A 27,174-nucleotide genomic window follows, 5' to 3' on the forward strand; every position below is an offset into this window, starting at 1 on the left:
TGGCTCCTGACAGTCCACTGTCTTGCAGAATGGAGGGGGTCGAAAGGCACACTAGAGATGAACAGAGTCAGAGCTCTGCTTAAACGAGCATTTCTGCATTCAGAGGCAACAGAAATCCACCTGTGAAATGCTGCATCTATTTTTGAGAAAATATACACTTAGAGCAGTCCCCATGAAGACGCTGGTGTGGATCTGGTTGCTGTGGGCAGAAAGCCCCCTCCTTCTACCCCCCTGCCATTGATTAGCCCCATTAGCAGATGACAAATGACTTGGGTGGCCCTGGTCTAGTCCTCAGAGGACCAGTGCACAAAGGATTCAGCCTCCACCTCTAGTAATTGTCTTTTCACTTGGCAGCTCCCTTGGGAGGTCGAAGCTTCATGAAAGTGTCCCCCTGGAGCTGCCCATCTGCTCTGTGGTCTTCCTCCAGGCCAGCAGGGAGCTTCCTACACAGAGACGCTGACAGGAAGGCTGCAGCTTCCAGCACAAGCAGAGATGATGAAGACCCATCTATGCCAACGGACTGGCACGTTGAGACAATGATGAGGGCACTTCCATCAAAGTTTAGTACGTGCAAGGGGCTCTGCCGAGAGACAGCCATATGCATCATCTCTTAGGATCCTCACGACAACCCTAAAATGTAGGTACTGTTATTATTTCCATTTTAAAGATGATAAAACTGAGGCTTCGGGAGATTACATACTTTGCTCAATGTCACACACAGCTGGTAAGTGGCGGGGCTGGGACTTGAACCCACAACGGTCTGATTCCAAAGCCTCTTGCCCTTGGTGCTATTCCAGCTGGCTTCTGCCACCCTACATCCTTCTTGGTCCACTTCTTTTTAATTTGTGGTGGTGCAGACTTATAGAATGCAAATTTACTTTCACTTTAAACTCCTCCCAGACCGGGAGACACTCTCTGGATCACCTACACCAAAGCATCTTCCTGTCGGCAGGGATTACCCACCTGCAAATGAGGTTGGCTCCCAAGTGACCCGCTAGTGAGGACTCTGGGGGCAGACTCTGAGTTCAGCTCCTTTCCTCACCACTCACATGGGTGACCTTGGGCAAGGCCTGGTTCTCGTCTAACAACCGAGGATAATCCACATTAGAATCTCATAGGATTGTTGAGAAGGTTTAAAAACATAATCTATCCTAGCAAAGGACACGACTTTGTAGGTACGCAGTCAAATATAATAAAAACTAAAAGTGCTCAGCACAATTCCTGGAACATAGTAGGCACTACAAAATCAGAGCTGGTATTGCTTCTTCACAAAGTCCCGAATCAAATTTCCACAGTCCATTTTAGCCAGAGATGTTCTTTCTCCTTTGAACTTCTCAAGGACATTACAACTTTTCTTAGAAATTCCCCTTCCAACTTGTATTATATAATTTATGCACATCTGTTTTCTCCTCTTTAAAAAAACAACTGAATGAAAGCCTATTAGGTACCAGACACTAGCAAATGATTGTATCTCCCATCTCATTTGAACCTCAAAATGAGCCCGACTCCACGGCACTGTGTCATTTTACAGATGGGGAAACCGAGGCCCAGAGAGGTTAAATAACTTGCCAAGGGGCATGCAGTAAGCAAGCCGTGGGGCAGGGACTCCACTTCAGGCCATCCACTCTGGAGCCTGGGCTTGTCACTGTCTGCTGCTCTACGTACTAGATCATAAACGCCCCAGACAGGATCTACATCTAAGCTACTGCCCGCCGCCGCCCCTGAGCACAGCGCTGTCCCATCCCAGGGGCTCGGCGACTATCTCAGAAAGAACAGGCAGACAGCAGAGGAAGTTCCTGCAGTCAGTCACACTGTCACAAATCTCTGAACATGTGCCCGAAGTCTGCCCAGCAGGGCTCCCTCACGGACTGGCCGAGACCCAGGAAACCCAGCCCAGCTTTCCGCCACCCAAAGAACTCGGGGTGAAGCGGAGCTTGTGCCAACAATAACAATGATGATAATTACAGTAAGGATCACAACCAACATTCACTGGGTGCTTCCAATCTGCTGGGCACCGTTATCCATGCCTTCCATAAATGAACGCATTTAATAATCTCAACAACGCCTAGAAGTGGGTGCCCTTATCAGCTCCATTTTACGCCCGAGGAAACTTTCACTTTGCTTTTTAACAGAATTTTGGAGCTTTGAACCATTTCAAAGTTACCTAATTTTTCTCTTATGCTTATTATTTAGGGAGAAGCAGATAGTACACTTTTGTAGACAGTATGCACAGACATATAAACACATACATATACACATAGATTTCACCATTATACAGATGGCTAAACTGATGCTTAACGGGGTTAGGGTTATAGTACACTGATCTGATGAGCTGAGCTGAGGCCAAACTTAACTTAAAATGATTCAATGCCACTATTCATAATAGCCAAAAAGTAGAAGCAACTCATGTGTCCATCAAACGACAAATGGATAAGTAAAATGTGGTATATCCAGGCAATGAAATATTACTCAGCCATAAAAAGGAATGAAATTTTCATATACACTACAACATGATGATGCTTGAAAACATTATGCTAAGTAAAATAAGCCTGACACAAAAGGTCACGTACTGTATGATTCCATTTATATGAACCGTCCGGAATAGACAAATTCATAGAGACAGAAAGCACATTGGCGGTTGCACGAGCTGGGGAAGGGGAAAGGTGAGTGACTGCTTAGCGGGTACAGAGTTTCTGTTTGAGGTGATTAAAAAGTTCTGGAACGGGATAGTAGCGACGGTTGTAAAACCCTGTGAATGTATGTAACACCAGTGAATAGGATACTTTAAACTGGTAAATTTTGTGTTTATGTGTATTTTAGGACAATAAAAAAAATGATTCAATGCCTTTTTCATTGTACATGGGGTAAAATCTGGATTTTCTGTCTTGGTTTACAAGAACCTTCCAAATCTGTCCTCTCCACCTCCACTCACTCTCAACTCCCATCACTTCTCCCATCATGCCAGACCTGCAGCCCAACCAAACAGGGCTGTTTCCCGCCCACTGCCGAGCCATGCGTCACCCTGCGGTGTCTGTCCTCCTGCAGCAAGCGTGCCCAGAGTCCCCTCCTACACCTGCCTGATCTGAGAAAGGCCCACTTGTCCTTCAAGAATCGACTCAAGCACAGGCCCTCTGGAAGCTGGCACTGGGCCCTCCCCTCGGCTTGTGCAGAGTGTCCCTTGTCGATACTTTCACATACCTTGCGTGCACAATCACCAAAGTTCTTGTCACAGTGTCTCGTAATTATATGCTTTCATACAAGAGAGGAGCATGTGCTGGTTAAAAATACTGGCTTTGGGGTCACTGGGTGAGAGTTCAAATCTCGACTATACCAGCTGTGTGAGCATGAGCTCACATTAAAATGAATTAACCACTTCATGGCTCAGCTGCCTCAATTATAAAAGTTGGACAAATAATAATGCTTGATGCGGGGATTAAACACAGGAATACATATACAGCTTTAGAACAGGGCCTTGCCCTCCTCAGCACCAAGTAAACGTTAGTGTCATTATTATCCTCATTGTTGCCATCATCCTCTCTCTGCCTCAGTAGCTTATGAGCTCCATGAGCTCAGCACAGGGCCTGCCATAAAGCGGATGCCCAAGAAATACACATCGAGTGAAGTTGTGCTCCATCTCTGTTCCTCTCATTTTACTGATGGGAAAACATGAAAGTGATTTTTCCAGTCACGCAACCAGTTGGAGGCAGAAGGTGGTCATGAACTTCCCGTGTTGAATCCCCATTCGCCACTAGGACGTGACGGGGCAATATTCCAGTGTGTTTCCACGAACATGGGTGACACACCTTACAAACCAGATCACGCAGCCCAAACAAAACTGACCAATGAGAGTGAAGCAAGTGCTGGACTCAGCTGCCACCTCTCAGCATTCAGGGTCTGTCTTTGTTTCACAATGAGAGCCCAAAATATCAGTAGGGAAGCTATAAATAATGGCGAAAAAAATAATCCAGAAATTAACTGAGGTCTGTCAGCGAGTCAGTGGGGCTCCCTCTTCCAGGGAGGATGATGCATGAGCTGTCGGAGATAAGACTTCGGGTGGGCATATTTAAGGTGAGCGCAGATAGCAGTGGGCACTCAGGGAGTCCCTTCTGCCACCGCCAAATGGGAAACCCCATAGATCAAACCACAAAATAAATGAGGACATTAAGGCTGCATACACTCTGGGATTTGTATTTGAAAAACCAAGATTCTAACTTAAACTGCTCCTCGTTGAATGATTTTGCTGTCATTCCCGAGAGAAGCCACTCTGTAGCACTAGAGGTCTTCCATGGGACACTTGGGGCCACACTTGGGGTTGTAAACACTCACAGCTGATATTTACTGAATCCTCAGCATATATGTGCCAATCACTGAGCACAGACTTCCACGTATATTAACTCATCTAATCTTTATAGAAACCCTATAAGGTATGAACTATTATCAGCCCCGTTATGCAGATAAGAAAATATCTGTTATGTGACCCACCAAGATGACATGCTAGAAGATGGTGGGACTAGTGGTTAAGCCCAGGAATCTGAGCCCAGTAAAAGGAATGTAGTCATACAACCAAGGTAGTCATCTTGCAGGATCCTTGAGAGTCTAAACAGAAACAAAACAGGAAGTTCCAAAATCTACTGTGGCTTATGACACCAACTGAATGACGAAAACTGTGGGCCATCTTACCCCTGACTTGTAAGAGGCAGCCCAGACAGCCCCCTTAGGAGCTGGCTGAAGAGTTAACAGCAATTTGATGGACACCTACCACTATATTACAAATGGTCGGGAGCAAAATTAATGCAAATGAAGCCATGAGGGCAGAAAACCAGCCTTCCCAAGTGTATCCTGCCTGCATTGAAATGCCCTGGTTCTATTCCTGAGCTTAATATTTCATGCAAAAGGCAACACTGAGATCGTCACTCCAAGAAACCCAAGGGAGGACAATCAGGATGACAAATGGAACCCTCCCCCTTATATCTCAGAAATGCCCAGAGGTGTGGGTGACAGGCTGAAATACCTAAACAAACCAGGGGAGTGAGCCTTTGGCTAAGCCTGATTTATGGCCGGGGGGCCCAGCCCTCACCTTTATTTACATTGCTCAGAGCACATAAACTCCAAGAAAATTTAGTGTTTTAATTTGCACATCTGGCTTGTGCTTTCTTTTTTTTTAAACTCATCCTCTTCCATGCTTGCTGGAAAACAAGACCCCACTACAAACCCCACACCAGAGGGCACCTCTGTTTCCCACTGGCCTGGTTCAGACGGTAAGTTCCTCGAGGGCACAGAAGGGATGTGTTTACGACGCATGAAGGGTTCTGCTGGGATCTGCAGCACAGGCCTGTGCATTTGTGCATCAGTGTGGACACTGCACAGGTGAGTGTGGGATCGGGGGACACATACTGGACCACGCGAGGCCAGCGCCACCAGGCTAGCCTGGGCTCTGCTACAAAGTGCTAAGCAGCCTCAGTCAGCTCACGTATGCTTTCTGGCCTCAGTCTCTCCAATTGCAAAATAAAGGCTAGACAAGCCGATCTTCAATCTCCCCTCCAGGGTAGTGTGGACATTCTGTGAGTCCATAAACCACATGACCGTTTTTCTCTGGTGCTACCATATTCTCTCCACCCCAACTTTCCAGGCCATCTCCTACACGTCTACTGCAGAGTCACAGGCTTACGTTATCTCTGCTTAAGCAGCAAAGACAATATCCCCCACATTAACCCGTCTACTTTAGGATATTCTTTAAGGTGGAACTGATTGATTGGTGATATTGTTAAAGGCCACAAGTTGTAGAAATTCAGAAATGGGAGGGACTTCAGAGAGGTCTCAGGCAATGTGCTCATTTGGACCGGCCCGACGTCCCAGCTCCCAAGGATGCCTCGTACGAGTTGTCGGGGTGGAGGTGGGAGTGACGTGCCCCATGTCCCTGGTCACACAGGTGGCAGCACAAGCCAGCGCGAGGGTGGAACCTCCCTCTGCGTTTCTCGTCGGTGTCTCAGCGGTACAGTCAGGGCTGGAACCCATTTCCTGGGCCCCACGCTGGGCCCTTCCCCTGCTGCGCTTTCCTCCTCTGGCTTCCAGCAGAAGGCCGGCACCTTATTTGTCCTGGTGTCCCTGGCCCCCATCACCGCGCCAACCAATCAGGAAATGTGCTTAATGAAAGGTAACCGAACGAACAGAGAGAAGCACCAGCTCAGCCTCCTTCCCCGGGGCCTGCTGGGACGCCGTACCTTTTTAGCGCGTTTACGGCACCCAATTGCCCATTTACGGCACCCATTTGCGACTTTTACGACAATTATGGAGGCCTTAGCCAGTGCCAGGCACTGTGCTCGGCTCTTCTCACGCTCTCCTGTAGTCTGACCACGGCTGCGGGATGTCGGGATTAGTGTTATGCTAGGAGGCAACTGAGGCCTAGACAGTACAGCAGCTTGCCCCCCTCACACAGCTAAAAAGTGTTAAGAGAGCAGGATCTACCTCCAGGCCACAGACTCCAGAGATTTCTGCCCGTTCCTGTAAATGTTGAAGTTACCTGTGTCGGCCCCTTAGTTTATTGAAACGACTCTTTACAGCAAAAGCCAGTGCGGCCCTTGCCTAGTAACCTCTGTCTTTCAACACTTCTCTGGGCTGTACCCAAATGACGGCATATGTGGCTGCTAAACTTCGTTTTCTTCCATGGCCAATCTGAATGCAAAACACGTAAAGGGAAGGTTCCTCTCAACCAGATCACATTTGGGGTTCTGCGTAATTTTTTTCTCCTGAATTCCAAACCCAGTGCGGGAGTTGCTTTGCCAACATGCCTGGCAGATGGTCATCCAGGATCTTGTGATGACCATGTCCCCAGTACAGCTCTCATCCTAAGCAAGGTTGGCCTTGTGTGAGCCAAAACCTGCCTCTCTCTAATGTTCACTCCTAAGTCCTACATGGCCCACCAGCCAAATATTAACCAAACACAAAAGAAAAGAAATGAAAACCATTTATTTGGGTCTTCCAGGTGCTTTTAATTGCAGGTAATAAACCATTGTTTTTAAAAGGAAGGCTTATAATAAGAAAGTGCATACCAGCTTAGGGTGTTTGCAGTGGAACAGTGAAATGATTTTGTAAATGCCATCTTCTCTAATAAATCTGAATGCTGCTGGAGAGATTAGGCCATTATCCAGCGCTGGCATAAATGAGAAAATGATATGATGGATCACATGCTTGAGGGGTTTTAAGAGTTAGCTGGAGATGGGGCAGGATGACGCTAGTTAGCAATGGCAGTTGGCCAATCAAATCATATTGCCCGAAATCTAGTTTAGGGCCAGTTCTGTTATTCTGACTATAACTGGTGCTTTCCAACATTCACTCCAGGAAGTCATTGTAGAAATTTTTGCCTAAATAAAGGAAGGTTTTTCTTAAAGTTAAGGGTCCAAGTCATAGATTAATCTGATTGTGTCACAGTGAGGCAGAGTTGAGTTTGAGAAACAGAAGAATCTCTTTAAATCAACAGAAGACTCAACAGCTGGGGCAGTAGCATAATTTTCCAAGGCATTTATCAAGCACCTAACTGTACATGACGTTGTTGAGGACCGTACTGAACAGGGCTGAGCAACAAGTCCAGATGATTTGGTAGCAACACTTCCCCACCTGTGGGCCAGAGACTCTGGGTGGCCAGAGAGAGCAACTTACAGGAAGAACAAGATCCAAACATCTCCAATGCTGCCTGTGAACAGAATGAATCCTTTTTCTTGCAGGTATGTACTATTATTTTTCAAATATAGGCAGATGCAGATGCAGAAGCAGTATTCATTTGACAATGCTACTGAATTCATTGTACTCTTTTGCATTTGTGTGTTTTCTCAGAGAGAAAAAAAATGTAACTACTAATATTAGGGGCCAGAATTCATTCATTCAGTCTCTCTCTCTTTTTCTGTCTCTCCATCATTAAAAATAGTACTTCTAAAAACTGGGAACCACTGTTCCAGTAGGAATATGGATGGCAAAATCATTAGGTCCAGACATAACCGATGGTATGGAGTAGCCACCTTGGCTAAAGTTTAAGCCATTGAAAAGTGGCTCCTGGCTAATGTCAGAAGCATGTGTGTGTTCACTAGGGAAGTGATGATTTTGTTGGTGCTAGTTTAGGGTACATTATCTGTTTCCTGTGAGTAGAGCCTACTACCTCAGCCTGCCAGCCTTTCTGAACTAAACTTTTCAGTTCTTAACCCTTCCTATCCATTCAAGTTGCAGACATCTGGATGATTTATTGTATGAACAATTTATGGGATCTGACCATGACCTCAAATACAAGTCTAGGGTCCATGTGTGTTAAAAGAGCTGGAAAGTCTACTCAACAGGACCTCATGAGAAGTCTGGCTCCTCCCAGGAGCAAGGCCCCTAAGCAACACAGAAATATCAGGAGAGAGACCTGGGGTCTGGAACAAAAATACCCAATCTTGCCTCTGGGAGACAAAAATCAGCTGGGGAAATAAACAGAATTTCATTCACAGGTGGGAGAATTCAGCATTCAGTAATAAAACATGCTATTAATAATAAAGAGTTCTATCTATGAAATCCAAAAGTGTGCCAAGCTTTGTGCCAGGCATACCATGGGTTATGCCATGAGTGGTTCCCACCCAGGGAGAGATTTTCTCCCCAGTGAAAAACATTGGGAAATGCCTGAAGACTTTTTTGGTGCCACATTATGGGGGTGCTACCAGCATTTATTAGTAGAGACCAGGGATGCTGCTAAACAAAGGTTCTACAATGTACAGGACAACCCCCCACAGCAAATAATTTTCTGGCGCAGAATGTCAACAGTGCAGAGGTTGAGAGACCGGCATTAAATCATCCCAATCACCCCATAATGGAAGCGTTATGAGCGTCTTGTTACAGATGTGGAAACTGAGCGCTGTAAAGTCCCATAACACCTAAGTCATCTCACCAGGATCTGGATCGGGTCTGTCTCACTCCCTTAAATCCATGTCTGCTATACATAAATCCATATCTTGAAGACGGAATTGACCTCATTTCATATAGAAGGAAACTGAGGCTCAGATGCCAAGTGTCTTCCCTGTATCTCCCCGCGACCATGACTCTTTGTCCCTTCACAGTTCTTTTCAGGTCAGTGATGATGACTAAATACAAGTGGCTTCACCTCAAACCACAGAGCTGCCAACAAATGTCTCTTTCTCCTGTCTGTTAACTATTACACTCCTAGTAATTAACTTCTCATTTCTGCTCCTTTAACACTGTAATCTAGCAGTTTTATTGCTCACATCTAATTCACTAGCTTACTCATTTAATCACCATTTATTAAGCTCTTCCTGTATGCTGAGATTGTGAAGATGCTGGATGTAAAAGGTCAGAAGGCCAATGAAAGAGAACTACAAGTTCAGGGGTTGGCAAACTACAGCCCAAGGGGCACCCATTTTTGTAAATAAAGTTTTATTGGAACACAGCCACGCCTATTCATTTACCTGTTGTCTTTGGCTGCCTTCACATTACACCAGCAGGGTTGAGGGGTTGTGACAGATGCTCTGGCCCCCAAAGCCTAAATTATTTATTATCTGGCCTTTTACAGAAAAAGTTTGCCAACTCCTACACTAGCTCCATCATTCACACCACAAAGAGGAAGCTCTGAAGTCAACTAGAACCGAATCAACGTTTTCATCGAATCAGCCTTTTCATCTAGGCACACAACTGTACTATCTAAGGGCAGTGGGGGCAGGCTTAAATGTTTACTACTAACACACATCTGAAACGCAAAAGCACCAAAACATTTTGATCCTTAAAAATACTCCCTGCTTTTTAGAGCCCCTTATAAATAGATCTTCAAATAATTCAAATGTATATTATTTCTCTTTTGCTGTTTAGGAAGCCCAAATGTTCCTTGTACCAAATGCAAGTTGCACTGAAATTAAAACACAGCTCAGACTCCCAGCCACTGGATTAGCTGCTTAGGAGTCAGTTAACCACAACTGGTTGTCCGTGCACCGCAGAGGCCTCCAGGTTGATACTTTCCTTCCTCTAAGATGCACAGCAAAAGACCCTATTCTGATCTTCCGTGAGTTCTCCACCACACTGTTGGCCTTTGGTGTGTGGATGAAATTCCACTACCCTGAGTTCAAAGTCAGGCACAAAGCTGGAGCAGCAGAAGTCCACCTACTGTTCAGGCAGTTACAGCCACGGCAGAAGTGAGAACATGCACCTCCATAGCCAACAGGTTAGGTAAGAATTGAAACCAACACGTTTTGCTTGCATGTTAACCCAAAGACCCTGATAAAAGAGATGCTAAAGGTTTAATGGAGTCTCCCTGAAGGGACAGTGAAAAAAGAGAAATGAGGCAGACTTACTGTGAAGGCTAAATCCTGCCCCCAAAACTTGGAGAGTATCCACATCCACATGCTAAGACCAAAGGTCTCCACACAGATGTGCTTCTCATATTCAAAGATCCTGGATGATGGTGGTGTCAGGTGCAAAAAGTTCTCCTCCGTAGGAGAGTCATTCCTAGATCCAGTTCATCGAAATAGAAAGGAAATTCCCAAGTGCAACCCTGCCCTGGTTTATAGATCCCTAACTACTTGATAGGGAGGCTAGAAGAGAAACTCTAAGCTGAGGCATCAAGAAGATAGGTCATTGGAAGAGAAGTCAAGTGATCGTAAAACCCCACTGAGATGAAAGAACTTAGTGTAAAAACTGGGAATTAAATTTGTAAAACTGGATTCTCCCTTCACCATGGGCTGACATTGGACATGGGGGCTCAGAGTATGAGAGCACAGTCTTGAGATGATGGTGCCACCATCTAGACCTTACAAGACAGGGTGGCCCATGCCCAAGAGGGATCTCACCCGATCATAAGCTACAGGGCAGCCCTCTTCCAACATTGTGCAGCTGAGCCTCATCTTGCATTGAGAGAAGGAGAGGAGCATTTGGGTCAATGACCACCTCAACAATCTTGGACAAATCAGCTTAAATCACTGTGCCTCGGTTTCCTTATTTGAGAAATAGATTCTACCTCAGTTCAATCACATGGGCCAATTGGTAGGATCTATGGAGACAATGCCTGTGAATGCCTTTGTAAACCCCAAAGAGCTGGGGAGTAATAAACTATGGTGCTTCCCTGGTACATTCCTGGGTGCAAAGGAAAGAAGAAGAGTGGATAAATGCAGTGGAATCCTAGAAACAGGGAGCAGGCATCGACTTTGTGAGCTGAGGGTGCTAGACCAAGCTTTTGCTTTAGAGGCAAGATTATAACACTGAAAGTGTTGGAGTTTTGAGTTGGCCTATGGTGGAACCAACCCATGTGTTGACCAGCTGAGTTTTAACAAGATTCTACGCTATTGGCCAGTAATAATGGACTGCACTGTCGAATAGCCAACCATGGAAACACGAACCTTCTCCAGAGGACTTCCATAAGACTTAAACATGCCTCCTTGCTCCAGCAGGGCTGCCTGGTATCACATCAAATTGTGAACAGATCAATCACAGTACGTCTGCCAGCTAACGGGCTGACAGTCTCCACAAGATGGCAGCCAGGCCTTGCCTCTATTTTAACTTCCACATCTAAAGATGTGTTGAATATTCCCATTTTTTCTCACTTCAAATAGTAAACCTTGTAGGAATAGGAAAAACAATCCACTTGATGAACACTTTAATCCAGATAATCAATATACATATAATCACAGGTCAGTTCTCACCAGCCACCATTTATCATGCTCTATGGTACCACAATTGCACTCTCCAGGGTCACTATCAAATTTCTAAATTTCATACCTTGTTGTCATCAAGAAATGGCAAGCACAGAGTTTCAAATGACAAGAATGGAGGAAAAAAGGTGACACAAATCCCATGGTGTTCCAAGTTGCACTTACTGAATTAAAACAAATACACCATGTTCAATGGCTTAAAAAAGGTTCAAGCTCATCAAGGAAAATGAACTAATTCATTTGTTGCAGCTGACAAGAAGCCCCAGCCTTAGCCAGGAAGATAATACAAGGAGTGAGCTTATTTTAAAAGATGCAGGGCTATACCCGCACTGAAATTCATATCTTTTTTTGTTCTCTTTGGAGGTAAAAAAAAAAAAAAAAACCCAAAAACAAAAAAGCTGTTATACAAGATCTAACCTCTGTATCGTCCACGTCTTCCTTGCCCATAAAAAGCCTCCGACTTTAGGACAGAAGGTCCTAAAGCCAGCAGCTATTCCCTGCAGTGTCCAATCCCAACTTTCCCCAAAAGTGGTACTTTTTAATAGTCTCTCATGGTCAGTCTTAACCTTTAGTAGTGAAATTAATGTATTTTCCCAGCATGCTTTTATTATCTATTGCCAGTGTCACACACATCTGTGAAGGCTTCTGTGTTTGTCACTTTGTCGTCTATCTTCCCATTACACCTGTCTAGACCTTTGTTATAAATGTAATTATGTTTCCATGTCAGTCCCACCTAGCAGACTGTGAGCTCCAAGATTACTTAGTCTGTATCTTATTAAATCTGTGGTCCCTGAACCCACGTGCCCAATCTCTCAAGCTAGTTGGAAACGGAGAGAAGAGAGGAAGAAGGAAGAAAAGATGACGTGAGAGAGTGGGAGGGTAGGCGGGGAAGTAAAAAGGCAAAACCACCCTACTGGTGTGTCTTTATGCTGCGTGGCCACGGCATCTCGATATTCTTGTCGTAATGAAGCGGGCAGGCACCAGGATCAGCTGAATCTGGCTTCCAGTCCCGTTCATCTACTTAGCAGATGGCCACTTTGCAGAGCTTAGAAAAGCAACGTAACCTTTTCAAGCCTCGATTTCTTCATCTGTAGAATGGAGGTGGTAACGTTACCTAACTGACTGTGATATGGAGGTGAGATGAGAAAATGCTCATGAAGCACACTGCGCAGTGTCTGGGAAAGCCGAGAAAAGGCTCGACAAATGGAGGCTATTGACGTTACTATATTCTCGGATAATCTTGAAAGTCTCCCCACCTCCCCCATTCTGATCCGGAAACATCCCTTTTTCTAAGAATGAGTCAAGCCCTACTAAGAAGCTCCAGGGTCCACTGTCCCCTTTCCCAGAAAGGAGAGAAGTTCAAGTCCTCTCTGCCGAAGCCCAGCAGGGAGGCCGAGTGAAGGGAGATTCGTACATCTGAGCAAGGCTCAGCCACGAAGCTGCCCTCTTACCTCCAGCCAGACACCAGTCCTTCCTGGCTACAGATTCTCCGGCGGTGACAAAGCATATTTCATACAGCAGGGCTCTGAGGATTTATGATGAATGACTTAGTGTCTGACATGCAAATCGTAATTATAATTGCCACAATGCCAGCTTTAGAACAAAAATGAGTTCTTGGGCAGGAATGGAAAAAACTGCAAAGTTGTACAGCATCCTGGTTGGGACAACAGGCAGTCTCTGAAGTCACATTTACTTATATTTGTATCCTCGCTCTGCCACATGCTAGCTCAGTGACCCTGGGCAAGTCCCGTAAGCTTTCGGTGCCTCAGTTTTCTCAGCTATAAAACAGCAAACACAGTACTTACCTCAGAAGGTAGTTTAAAGGATTAATTGAAGTAATACAGGGAAAGGGTTTAGAACAGAGTTGACCTATGGTAGGTAAACACTCAATTAAAATCATCTGTCGTTAAATCAGTGATCTTCATGAGACCATGTATAACTTGATGAGTTGACCAAATTCTGCACACTCTGTAACTTACTAATCATGGATTCATCTATTCATTCACTCAATAGTATTTACTGGGCTCTTGCTATGTGCCAGGCACTGTTCTAGGTGCTGTGAATGGAGCAGAACACAGACAAAACTCTGCTGTCACAGAGCTGTCCTTCTAGGACTCACAACTGGGTCCCCTAATGCCTGGCACGAATCGCAGTTCTCAACTGGGGACTATTTTGGCCCCCAGTGGACGCTTGGCAACTTCTGTAGACATTTTGGTTGTCACAACTGGGGTGCAGAGGGTTCTACTGGCATCTAGTGGGCAGAGGACATGGATGCTGATCAGCATCCTGCAATGCACACAACAGCCTCCCCGCAACAAAGAATTCTCCTGCCCCAAATGTCAACAGTGCCAAGGCTGAGAAACTCTAGTTTAAGGGAATCTGTAAGAAGTTAATTGGTCCTTTGTTGGGTGTGGTCTTGGGCCACTGGAGACGACTTAGGCCACGGGGAGAGAACTCGGGACAGAGAAGGACTTGGGTTGAATGGAGAATAAAGGGACCACGAGATTCTGGCTTTGTCTGGAATCATCCTTCCCAAAAGAGTGAAAGCCACAAAGTCCAAGAAATAGGAGGCCCCAAGCCCAGGGTCAAAATAGTTCTTTTCACTAGTGACAAGTGACCCCTGGTTGCTCACCCTGCGAGCAGGATCCAGTGCCCTCCTTGTCAGTTTATCTCACACCTAAATGAGAGGCAGCCCCGTTCCCCTAACTCTCCGCCATGAGGTTTCACCATGAGCACCCAGAAACTACCCTCAGTTAATCAAGAATGGAGACGAGCCTACGGCTCCCTCCACCTTCCTAATATGACAAACCAAAGGATATTTCTGACTCAGGAGACGACACCGGTTTACACAGCAGAGAGACATGGTGGGTGTGAATTCCTGGATCAGTCACTGCCAGCCAAGTGACCCTGGGCATCAAAGTGGAATAAGGAAGAGCATGGACTCTGGAGCCACAGCTTGGTCACTTAATGGTTGTATGCTCTTTGGCAAGTAATACATCATTCCTGTGCCTTAGTTTTCTTATATGTAAAACGGGTGCAAGAATGCAATTTGTCTCATAAGTCATTACGAGGACCGAATGCGTTAACTAAATGCATTAATCCAGAAAAGCACCTAGAACAGTATCTGAGTAAAGATTACGTCAAAGCTTGCTGCTAGCACCACCACTGGAGTCATTACAATGTTACGGTAGACAGCTGACAACCTCTCCGAGTCTCGGTCTCCTCTTTTGAAAAATGGGCATAAGAGTTGCCATCTCACTGGGCTCAGGATTCAACTATGCATGTTAAGCTCTCGGGACAATACTCGGTATGTTGTTAAGTCCTTATTGTTATTTACTGAAAAGTTTGACAAAAGCACTGAAACCAGTTGTCATTTAGTCCTGCATTAAACTATTCACTGTCACCAAAAAGAAGAAAACTACATGGCGTCAGGATGGTTCCAGAACATCTAGCGTCTTGTGACGTACCCAAGAGGTGAGCTCAGAGAACCATAATGAAGTGACAAAGATGAATGTAAAATATCAGCTCTGGACTCACCTTCCTTAGAGGGCACTTTGCTCTTAATGATTCACGTTACTGCAAACAGGCTGTAGGGCTGAGACAACATTGCAAATGAAAGGCCTGTACATCCCCACAAAGGTACTCCAGCACTTGCTCTGATGGAAGAGGACAGAGGGGATGGGAGCTGGGCACAGCGTCTCCTTCTCCCACTTCTGTCCATCTTCCCAGCCCGACTGCACAGCACAGAGGGGAGCCTAGAGGCCTGGGGGGCTCTTTGCTCGCAGAACTGCCTATTACAAACTCCATCTGAGCTCTCACGCTAGGGTCTCAATTCATCAGAGGGTGAAGGGGACAGGAGCTTTTCAGAATTCTGACCCAAAGGTCTGGCAAGGCCAAGGCAACAAAGACACCAAAACAAATTTAGAACCAACAATGTCCCACCACACAGAAGCCACCTGCTCAAACAGTTGTTCTTGCCAAACTCATCAAAACTATGTTCAGCTTCTTTCATCTTTCCAGCAGCTTAGGATTCCAAGGCGGGAGCAGGAATGCCCACAGAGCACTACCTGGGCTCCGTGGCTTCGATCTGAGGTTGCATCAAACGAGCAAGAACGTTCTGGTTTCGTCCAACCACTTGGGGAGGAAGAAGACATTACTAGCCCTGGTCTTCCTGCAGCTTTTCCACAGTGGAGATGGGCCTGGCAGGGGACACTGAAGATGGTGACATTGAAGACGGGCCAGCAGGACTCTTAACCACTCTGAACCGTCAGGTACAATCTGCCACAGTGGATGGGCACTCTACTGGCTTCAGGGAAGCTGTCTTTTCCTAAATGATTCTGCCCAAATCTACTTTGCCTGCATTTCCAATGACTAAGACACTGCAATGGTTGCTGTTGGTGGCACCCCTTGTCATCCCATGTGTTACTTGCCCTAATATCCAGCCCAAACAGTACGGACTAATTTTCATTTACAAGATCACTTAAAAACCCATTCCCTGGCCTCAGCGGGCAGGATGAGTTCCGTTCTTGCCTGATGGATGGCAGGGGGTAAGAAGCCAAGCACTAATGCTCACACAAACCGATCTGGAAGAGGGCTGAAAAGAACTGGGGGATTCACGTTGACTTCACTTTCCTTAGCTATACAACTCAGCAACAAATACAAATAAAATATGCAGTGAATATGGCCAAGACCCCAAGCCTGACCTTCTGGGCCCCATATGACTTGCACAGTGAGCAGGCAGTGTTCCAACAAGCTCTGCCCACCTGCCAAGCCCATCTGCTGCAAGCTCACTGGCAGCCAGGAAGTCACAAATTATAACCTACAGGATTCCTAAAAGGTGCCAGCAGTCCTGGGAGTACAAGGGGTAAAGGAATGGGGAGAAGAGATCTTGCCTTACGCTGGGAGGGTCTGTGACTAGGCTCCTATGATAAAAATCAGATGGGCTTAGACTTGTGGTTAATATCAAAGACGTTTTTGAAAAACCTCAGTAAATCATGAAATGAACCAGAACCAGAAACTTGACTTAAGGGGTCCTCTGAACGCACTTCCCAAAGACAATAAATAATAGCCAATCAATAACTAATTTCAACCATGCTGTGCTGATCTGTAAGTAATCTCTTCGTGACCAGGCATGGTGATTTTCAGGAAGGACTTCGAAACCCCATCTCATGACAGCCTACCAGATTAGGAAAAGAGACACGTCTCTTTCAGCCCATTGATATGACTGGAAGACCGAGGCCTGTGTTTCTCGATGAGCTCTGTAACTTACGGGCAACCTAACAGAAGGCTCCAGAGATTCCACCACATTTTATTCCATCCTCTCTGCCGTTTGAAAATTCCCCTTCTCAAAAAAGATAAAAGTCTACCTGGGAAAATGAGAGCAGAGGCAGAATGAATCGGGAAGAGGATGCTGAAAGACAGAACTTATTTTGCAAAGCAATAGCGTCTAGCATCTCCACAGACTGCTCACACATCCAATTCAGTCCAAAGGTAATTTATACTTCACCAAAGATTTTCCAGTGTTGTAGTAACGCTAGATAAGAGCAGTCAGACCTGAAATACAGCCTATTTTCACATCTGGGGAGAAAAAATTAAAATTTGCACCTATGTATGGAAATTTACAAAAGTGTAGGAAAATGATCCTTTTCCCAGCCCCCACCCTAACAAATGGAGTAGGCAGTAAGTCCTCAACACTAAAGAAGATGCTATCAGCATTTCCACTTGCACAGGCATATAAATACAATGATCTGCTCAAAAACAACAACAAACTAATGGCAATAGGTATACATCCTACTGGGCATAAGTATTTTATGTTATATACAGTTAACACCTATTTGAATTGGGTACAATGGTGCTTAATTGTTTTATTCTGTGCATAGCAAAGCAACCAATTGAATCTAATATTAGTCATTCGTCAGATAAAACATTTTCAGAGAAACAAATGGCTATATTTTCCCCTCAAAGAACAGCAAGCATTTTAAACACATTTTGCAGAGATGTTACGCTGAGGAAAACAGCTTAGAAATGTTACTTTAAACAAATCCGTTCTCTGGCTACCAACAACAAGAGGAATTGGAACAAATGCTTGGCTCTGTGCTTTCCAAGCATCCTTCTGTCCACCTGTCAAAGGCAGTTTTGACCCCACCAACCCAAGACGCAGCTCCGGAGCTGTGAAATGTGCCACCCTGCATGGATGCCCTCGGCACAGTATGCCAGCATCCTCATTAGGGATTATCCAACTCACTTGAAGCAGGGAGAGAGAAGATGGGCTGGCTGCCAAGTGTTCTTTCAACAGAGATTCCGAAAGAAGATCCTGCAAAGTGTCGAAAGCCCAGATTTTCAGCAGTTCACTTTCTAGACTCTGTTACATAGCAACCATGCCAGCTCACAGAGGGTACCAACCAAGTTAATACTTTGTTTAAATGACACACTGCATTAAACCTCTAGGAAAACCCAAGTTTCCTTCATCAACTCATGTACTGTCAGGGTATCGTCACTGGAACAACACATCCAATGGTGGATAGATGAGCTCGTTTAATTCATTAAAAAAAATTTTTTTAACAAACAAATTTGAAAATGAACTTAACAATTTCTGGGCAGGGAGAGCAAAAGGTGACTCTTCCCCATAACCATTTGAGCTAATATTATTAAAAGTACATTAGCATGCACTTGACATGTGCCCTTCGGTTCAAAGATGACTTATACAGTTGCATTTTGAAAGATACTCATTTCATTCAAAACCTTGATGGAAAAGTCATAACTCAATAGCACTAAATGCTCATAGGGTTTGGGCCCATCAAATTGCACCAACAGAGACAAAATTGAAATAGAAGACTAATTCAAAGGGACAGTCAGGAACCCCCAGGAGCTGAGCTTCTGTGAGCCTTCCTGGAGGTGTATCACGAAGACGCTTGAGAAAACCTATCAACCACATGTTAAAGTAACTGGAGAGAACCTTTAGAATACAAAAGCACCAGCAGGAGAAACTACCAGACCACCTCTGCACAGGGTTTCTGCTCTAGCAGAACGCTGCCACAGGTCACGAGAGAAATGAAACAAAATAAAACCAAAAGCAAAAAAACTCACAGAGGCTAAATAATGTAAAAAGTCCTGGACTGAAGTACTGTTGCTATAGAGAAAGTAAACGATGCCCCACTGAATTTACATGGGGGCTGTTTTCTTTTCAACCATCACATCGATTTCAATTCGCATCAATTTAGAGGGGTATGTGGCCAACAATTAAGTTCAGTGAAAACCTTTCACATTTTATTTTCTGATTATAAAATCACTAAATGCCCTCGAGGAAAGGTTTTGGAAAATACCCGTGGTACACAGAGGAAAAATCAAGACCATCCTTCAACCAGCCACCCACAGAAGCCACTGACGGGGGCAGACGTGCTTCTGAGAGCATGAAGGAGCTGCTGGGTTTGTGTGTTTTTAAGGATATCAAGAGATCCAAAAGCCATTTCCATTTCCACAGCCTTGTGCATTTTTGTAGGAAAAAAGCAAAAGGAAACAGCCCCTGTTGCTCCACTACAGCAATGTAAGCATCAGCTAAGCATCTCAGTTTCCAAGTTGGATGTGTAGATCATTGCTGCACTGACCTCCTTAGCATGCTCAGCCTGCAACGAGACCCAGGACTCAGATAAAAGCCACTTAACTTTTCCTTGGCTGAGGACAGGGGCAGACGGTGGGAAATAAACCAGCATTGTTCAGTCCCCTTAACCACGGCTTTTGATTCTTAGCAGAAGGCCAGTTCTTAGCTATTTCTTAATGTTGCAAGAGTCCCTGCCTATAAAAAGTAAAGCATCCTCTTTTTTTGCTCAGGTACCAGCGGAGGACATCTTCCACACACAACGACACAGCAAGGGATAATTGACAGAATAAGCAGATATCCACCTTGAAAACTGTGCAGCAAACACCAGGCTCACAACACCTTCCCACCATTACGTCATGGCTAGTCATGGCTACTTCAGTACCAAATTACTGCCCCAGTGCCTAAGACTTTTGACGGACCCCTGAAGTACCAAGTTAAGGTCTGACTTGGAATTCAATAGAAAACTGTAAATGTTCAGGCTTAACATCTCGCACCCCAAAAAGCACACCTTCCCCGAGAAAGTAAGGAGGAAACAGAAACTGATGGAGAGAAGGCATTAATAAGAAAACTGACTCCCTCTCAACACTTAGGAGAAGCTCTTGAAATAACAGCAAAACCAGAAAATCCTTTTGAGCCACTGAGCCATCGGTATCTCATCCTTCATCAAGTGGTATATTTATACAAGTGGCCCTCCTGGACTGGATATTTTTTTCTGTCATGTTCTGGATTTCAGCAGTTTACTTTACAATTCAAATGATATTAATAGCCAGTGACACCATTTCTTAAAGGGCAATTAGGCAAAGAAAAGAAAAGAAAAAAAAAATCCTGAAAAGCCAGCCTACCCTTTCAGTTTTCAATTCACAGAAAACAAACAGTGCATTTTTGGGATGCTTCCTCCACCTTTAACCCTTGCAGGGGGATTCAGAGCTTCATCACTGTCAATGTCAGCACAGACCAGCTGTCTTTTTTCCCCTCCTCCTCTAAATTGCAAAGAGTACCTTCAAGGAGCGGCTCCCTGCAATCCACCAGCTACACCTTCATTTCGCCAGGAGCCCATCACTCAGCCTGTGAGGGCTAAGATTTCCCCTGGAAAGTGCTTTAGGTGTTTATATTTGCTGGAAATCTTAACTCCCTGCCGGGCAGAGCATCTACTGTTGCATCAATGTATTGCATCGCCTGTGCGATCTCAAATGGGGAGAAAATAAAGTCCAGATGCAATCGAGACAAGGGATTTGGCATCCGTGGAGAAAAGTGCAAACCAGTCCAATCCTCTACCCCAAACACGGCAGCAGAGCCTGGACTCGCTCTCAGGGGAAAGAGGCATTCCAAAGGAAGGAGCCTCCGGAACTGCGGGGTGCTGTGGCATTCGCCCCTGCCGGGGGTGGGGGCAAAGGCCCGGGCGTGAAAAGTTTGCCCACGGAGCTGGGGCCCGTATGCCATCTAAAGGGCACTTTCTGCTGCCGGAAGGGACCCGCCAGCTGAGCCTCGCTCACGCTGGCCGGGGCCAGTGTGACCGCGTGAACCCGTGCACACTGCGCCCGGGTTTCCGTTAATGACAGCAGCCTGCAACTCCCAACAGGGGAGCAGCGGTGGCCACCGCGCCGGGCGGAAAGGGTTACAAGCCACAATGCAAGGCGAGTTCGCCCCGGGCCTGGGGAGCGCCGAGTCCGCGGCCACCTCCGCGCCCGGGTCCTGCTCGCCCGCCTGTCCTCCGCCCCAGGCGCGGGCGATCCCTACCTTGTGCGCTGTGCTGGTGGTTCTCCATGTTCGCCGCCGCCGAGTCCGCCGCCGCCGCCGAGGCGCTGGCCGCCGCTCCCGGGCCCGGGCCGGGGCCGCCGCCGCCGCTCAGTTCCGCCAGTCTCCGGTTGGTGGCCGTGAGTTCGGCTCGCAGGTTGGTCACCTCCTGGCTGGCCGACTGGACCGCCCCATCGATGCGGAGCGCGAGCTGCTTATTGTCTTCCATCATGCTCAGGATTTTGGCCTGGGGGCGAGAGAGGTGACAAAGAGCTGCATGATGCGCAGGGGGCGCGCGGCCGGGCACCCCCGGCTCTACCTGTTGGGTACCCCGCGGCCCGGCTCCCCCGCGCCCCGACCCCCAGGCACCGGCAGCGCCGGCTCCTCCGGCGCAGGAATGACAGCGGCGCCTCCAGCGGGAGCCGCGGCGGTAGCGAGGCGGCGGGGGGAGGAGGAGGAGAAAGAGGAGGAGAAGGAGGAGGAGGAGCAGCGATCGCCGAGACCCCGGTGCCGAGAGCCGCTCGGAGAAGGACACCGCGCGCCGCCCGGCACTCTTTCAATGGAGCCTACCATTCGCCGCGCGCTCTGGAGGGGGCCTGGGCCGGGGGCGGGGGCGCACCCTCCGCCTCCCGCGCCCCCCACTTCGGGGACACACCCCCTGGGGGGCGGGGGCGGCGGGCGGCGGCCGGGTGTGGGCCGAGGGGGCGCTCCTGGCCAGGGATGGGGGGCGCCTGCTTCAAGGCCGGCCTTCGGTCCCCTCCCTGGAGCGGTGGGGCAGCCCCCGCCCTGGCGAACTAGCGCCCCGCGGCGGGCTGGGGCTGGGGGGGGGGGGGTGGGTGCTTGGGAGAGAGGGGTGCTCGGAAAAGGGGCCCCGGAGGGGAGCGGGGATGGAGCTCCGGGGGAGGGGACAGCTTGTGTGAGCTTGGGAGTGGAGTTCTTGCTTTGCCGTTTCCTTAAAACGCGGGTAGGAAACGTGCAACGGGGAGCTGGGCTGGTGCCCCCGCGGGCCTCTCTCTCTCCACCCCCACCCCACCCCTCTCCACCCCCACATCTCCACCTCCACCGTCCCAACCTGCGCCGTCCCCTTTGCCCCAAGGAGCGCTCTGTTCTTCGCCAGGTTGGGCCGCTCTCGCTCTGGCCTCCCCACAGCCGGAACCCCTGGGGGGGCAGGGTGTGCACCGGAGGTCGAGGGGTGGCCTTAGCCAGGTCCTAAGTTTCTCAGCGGGGCTAAATATTGTTGGGGGCGAGAGGGATGAGGCCAGGAGAGCGGACTGGAAGGCTACAGTGGGGCTTCCCCCGTTCTTCTCCTACTGGGAGTAGGAGTGTTGAGGCCCTGCTGCCTCAGTTTACCGATCCCCTCTTCACAGGAGAGCGGAGGTAACCATGAAGTTGAACCCCATCTAGCTCCTCTTTCTCCCAGAGAACAGGCTTGGCATTTTTCACTGGGGCCCTCTGGATTCCAGCCGCCGGACCTTGTTACCATGGCAAGCTTCATTCCATGCAAAGAGGACAATTTAAAACAGCCAATATAACCCTGGGGACAGCCAATGCAACCCTGAGGACAGCTGTGCAAGGCGCACCTCCATCACAGCCTGGTCAACACCACCACCACAGCTGGTCAGCCTGGGGAGAGCTTCCTGCAGAAGCACAAGGTATGCTCTGGCGTGGACTGAGGTCGCCCACCCTTCAGATGGAACAGCATTTCCCGGAAGCCCACTGTGTGCAAAGTGCCTCCGATGCATGATCATCTCTTTGGAGTAAGGATTATTATTCCTACTTGAGAGGTGAGGAAACTGAGGCTCTGGGTGGGGGTTAAGCAATTTACCCAAGGGGCCCACAGAAATCAGGGGAAACCAGGACTGGAACTAAGCAGTCATCTGATTCCAAGTTAGTCCCACTATGCCTTGAGTGCTAGATTTTTTCCTTTTATGTGGAACTGTAAAAACACACTCTTGCTCCCTCCCCCTGTGACCACTAACAAGCTGTTGTAAGAGGGCAGGACAGTATTAGATGGTGGGACATGTGGCAGCAGACATAATTTTTCACTCTGTCCACTCTGCTCAGCTAACTGGACAGCTGGGGACTGAACCCCTGACCTTAGTCTCATTAGCACAAGTTCTAATCCACTGACCAACCAAGGCACTTAGACTGCTTGGTGTATTTCTGAACTGCCGTTCAGTGCTTTGAAGTCCTGCAGTTGAGTCACGGAGGAGCCTCAAAACCACAGAGCTTTGTGGGTCTTCAAAAGGGGGATGTCATGGTTCAGCCACTATGGAAAACAGTTTAGTGGTTCCTCAAAAACTTAAACATAGAATTATCATATGACCCAGCAATTCCACTCCTAGGTCTACAGCCCAAAGAGTTGAAAACATACATTCAAACAAAAACTGTACACGAATGTTCACAGAACCGCTCTTCACAATAGCCAGAAGGTGGAAACAACCCAAATGTCCAGCTGAGGAATGGATAAACCAATTGTGGTATATCCATACAATGGAATGTTATTCAGCCTTGAAAAGGAATGAAGTACAGATGCATGCTAAAACCTGGAGAAACCTGGAAAGCATTACGCTAAGTGAAATGAGCCAGACACAGAAGGTCACATATTGTATGACTGCATTTGTATGAAATATACGGAATAGGCAAATGCATGGAGACGAACAGCAGCTTCGTGTTTTCGGGGCCTGGGGGAAGGGGAGAATAGGGAGTACCTGCTTTATGGGTACTGGGTTTATTTTGGTTTTATTTTGAAATGTTTGGGAACTAGATAAAGGTGGTGGGTGCGCAACATTGTGAATGTACAAAATGCCATTGAATTGTTCACTTTAAAATGGTTATTTTTATGTTATGTAAATTTCACCTCCATCAAAAAAAGTCAGCATATATGCAAATACCAGAAAAAGGGGGAGAAGGGGTGTCCTGGGAACAAACCTTCTGAAAGACAATTAAGAGCAGCTCTATTTGGAGATGTGTGTGTGTGGGCACCTGTGCGTGTGTGCGTGTATGCTCACCCTCCGTCACAGCAGTCATCAGAAGGCACAGTAATTCATCTGTTGACGTGTCTCTCCCACTTCCCTGAGAGCTTCTGCGTGGGAGGAGGAGGGTCCGTTTTATGTATTATTCATCTTTGCTTCCTCGCCACCTAACCTGTAGTAAGCACTCTGCAAATGAATGTGTGTGAGCGTGTTTGTACGGTAAACAAACTGACCAAGTGTTACTCATTTTCCTCTCCAGTGAGATTATTCCCACACACCAGAATCCTAAAATCAGGTCAAAACAAAACAGAAAAATCTAACAAGGAGAAAAGAAAGCAAACACCCATTCTTTGGGTCTCTGCTCATCTCTCTCTGCCTCTTCTTCCCCAGTGTAGTACAGCCATTGAGATTTCAAGACATGCACTCCAGAAACTCCTGGGTTCATCTCCTAGGGTTGTAAAGAAGTTTATTTTTTGAGATGTTTTTCTCTTAACATGAAAAAAGGGGCTTTTCCCAGCTGTGTCTCCTTATGTTCACCCATATACAAAAGGACCAGATCTCAAACAGAAAGTCTGAAATCAGTTACCCTCTAGATTCTACTTGATTTAAACCAAAATGGTTACTAGTCTATCTTTCTTCCTCCAAACGTCCACCTCTGCTCCTCCTTAGGTGATCTCAGGTAACAAAATAGTCATAGAATCCATGTCCTTTTCCGCTTGCCTGATGCCCTATTGCAAGCTCACTTGCCTATCTCAGGGCTGAGATGCATTTATAACTCGTTTCTCTGGAGACACATATAAAGCGTGGGGGGAAGGGCTCCAGAGCTGTCTGTCATCCATAGCTCGCTTTCTCTGGGGTCCACAACTAGGAGAATTTAACAGCACTGTGCGTTCTGGTTCAGTATCCTCTCTTCTGCATGTTTCTGAAGGAGCCCCCGCCTCAGACCCAAGGAAGCTGATGTTAAGAACCAAGTCAGAAAAGGGCTTCCCTTCATAGGGATCTGCTGCCATTTTCCCAGTGTCACCGATTGCTATCTTTCCCCATCAGGCAAAGCCCATCCAAGGCTCTAGCAGTGCACTGGCCCTTACGCAGTTTCGCCGGCCTCCACCAGTATTTGCCGAGTGTCTGATCTTTCTGAGCACAATGAGCAAACTGTGCCATGTGCATTTGGTGCCCATCAAAGTTTGCCTAGGCATTCTGGAAAGTCTGCAAAACCATTGTTGCTCAGAAAAAGAAAATTCCTAAGAAGAACCAAGGCAAAAGCCTAACCCACTGCTGACAGCGGTGTCATATGCATCTCCCTTCTCCCAAAAATAGAGTGACCTTATAGTTTAATGTCCAAACTGGGACAATTCTGAGAGAAAAAGAGGGTGCTGTGAATAATGAAGCTGGGACAAGCAACATAAACTGGAACTGTCCCAGGAAACCCAATATATGTGGTTCCCCCACCCGACCGCCAAATGATGCTGTTCAGTCCTAGAAGGCAACTTTGGGATCATTTACTCCAGCACCCTTGTTGTATACTGATGGAGAAACGGGGACCCAGAGACAGCAAGGGCCCCTGCAGCCATGTTGGTCAAGGAGTTGGTAGAGATTAAAACCAGAGTCTTTAGAAAATGGTCCATCATGCTACTGACGTGTATCCAGCACCATGCACTGTCAGGCTTGCGCCAGCTCACTGGTGCACATGGCACCTCCTGAGTTCTGGAAGTAGAAGAGCGAGCCCACAGTCTTGCACAATCGGACTTCTGACTTCATCTTGTACTCCACTCCCCTTGCTCACTACACTCGTGCCACTTAATTCTTTCCGACCTCCCAGCCTTTGCCTTTTCTCTTGCCTCTGCCTTGAATAGTCTCCTTGGCTCTCTGCATCCGATTCCCTTTCGTCTCTTAGGTGTAACATTCAACATTTGCTTCTTTCATAGCACGTTATCACCATTGATTACTGTTTTGTGTATTTGCTAACTTGAAGGATTTGAGAGCTAAGTCACCATCAGTTTGGCTCACTGGGTTTAACGCCTGAGACTACGGTCCCCAAGGGAGTCTTGCTTATTCTGCTTTGTCTTGGATTCCATGGAATTTGGAAGAAATAAATGCCCTTTTCTTGAGCTAGCTTGATGATTTCTCTTGCAGGCAGTACAAGGCCCTGGCTAAGACTGCACCTTCCTCCCACCACATGCACCTGCCCAGCTGGTCTTTGAGCCTCAGGAAACAGGGTTTGTGCTCAGTTCTTCTTTGTGCTTCCACTGCCTGGTGCTCAATAGATGCTTCTCCAAAGAGTTTGTGGTTGACTGAGCAAATTCATCTCCCCCATACCCCAGAACTCCACATCCACGAAAATACTTGCTTCTCTCGTTAAAACCCTTCTCGTCTTTGGTCACCTCTTACTTTTCAAAGTACTTGCAAATCTCTCTTCTTATTTTATCCTTTATTGGGTGGAAGGGTACCTGGGAATCTGCATTTGGCATGTTAAGACGCTGAGGTTAAAGGGGTTGTCCTAAGATCACAGAACTGGACAAAAAGGTTCATGAGGGGAAGTGCATGCATAGTCCCTCCTGCTCTTATTCCCCAGGGCTCAATAATTGTTTGTCAAGTGGAGGAGCTGGGGCCAGCACTCAGCAATCCCCACACGCGGCCCAGTTTTCTCTCTGACTCAATCAAGGACCTGGTTTCTGTCTGGCTCAGGAACTGGAGGTGGCATTCACGGGCTCCTCCCTGCAAGGTGAAGTTCATACACAGCCTGGGTGGTGAAGGGGAGGTCTGAAAGAGAAGCCAGCATGTCATGGACTTCTTAGTCCAGGAGGCAGCGCTCTGAGAAACCCCGATTCTTCTTTGGGTCTGCGTGTGTCTGCCCACAGGAGCCAGGGAGAAATGTGGTCCTGCCTCCTGCACTTCAACTTCAAATTATGAAGTTTCTGCAAACAATATCCCTTATCCCTTGCCAGGCTCTGTGAGGCACATCTCTGGACTTCAGGCTGGTTCCAGTGTTTCTCAAAGTGAGGATAAAGACCCCTCAATATGGATCCCCAGAAAATGCTTGTTAAAATGTAGAGCCCAGGCTCCACTCCTGACCAACTGGAAGCTCTGGGGGGTGTTGAGTATCTGCAGTCGCAATAGGCTGCCCAGGAGGGTCTGGTGCTCCGTGAGGTTTGACACTCACTGTTCTAGGCACCCAGGACAGATGCTCATAAAG

General features: G+C 47.2%; 1 protein-coding gene across 1 annotated transcript in view; it reads right to left on the reverse strand.

The window, feature by feature from the left end:
* KAZN (kazrin, periplakin interacting protein) overlaps positions 1–21,253 on the reverse strand; it is a 438,209-nt gene extending 416,956 nt beyond the window's left edge. Inside the window, exon 1 of the mRNA XM_046660680.1 lies at positions 21,010–21,253. Coding sequence (XP_046516636.1) covers positions 21,010–21,238 — 229 coding nt within the window. The 5' untranslated portion in view covers positions 21,239–21,253. The remainder of the gene's footprint in view (positions 1–21,009) is intronic.
* Between the last annotated feature and the right edge of the window lie 5,921 nt (positions 21,254–27,174).

The sequence above is a fragment of the Equus quagga genome, chromosome 5 (genome assembly GCF_021613505.1).
Source record: "Equus quagga isolate Etosha38 chromosome 5, UCLA_HA_Equagga_1.0, whole genome shotgun sequence".
Lineage (NCBI taxonomy): Eukaryota > Metazoa > Chordata > Mammalia > Perissodactyla > Equidae > Equus > Equus quagga.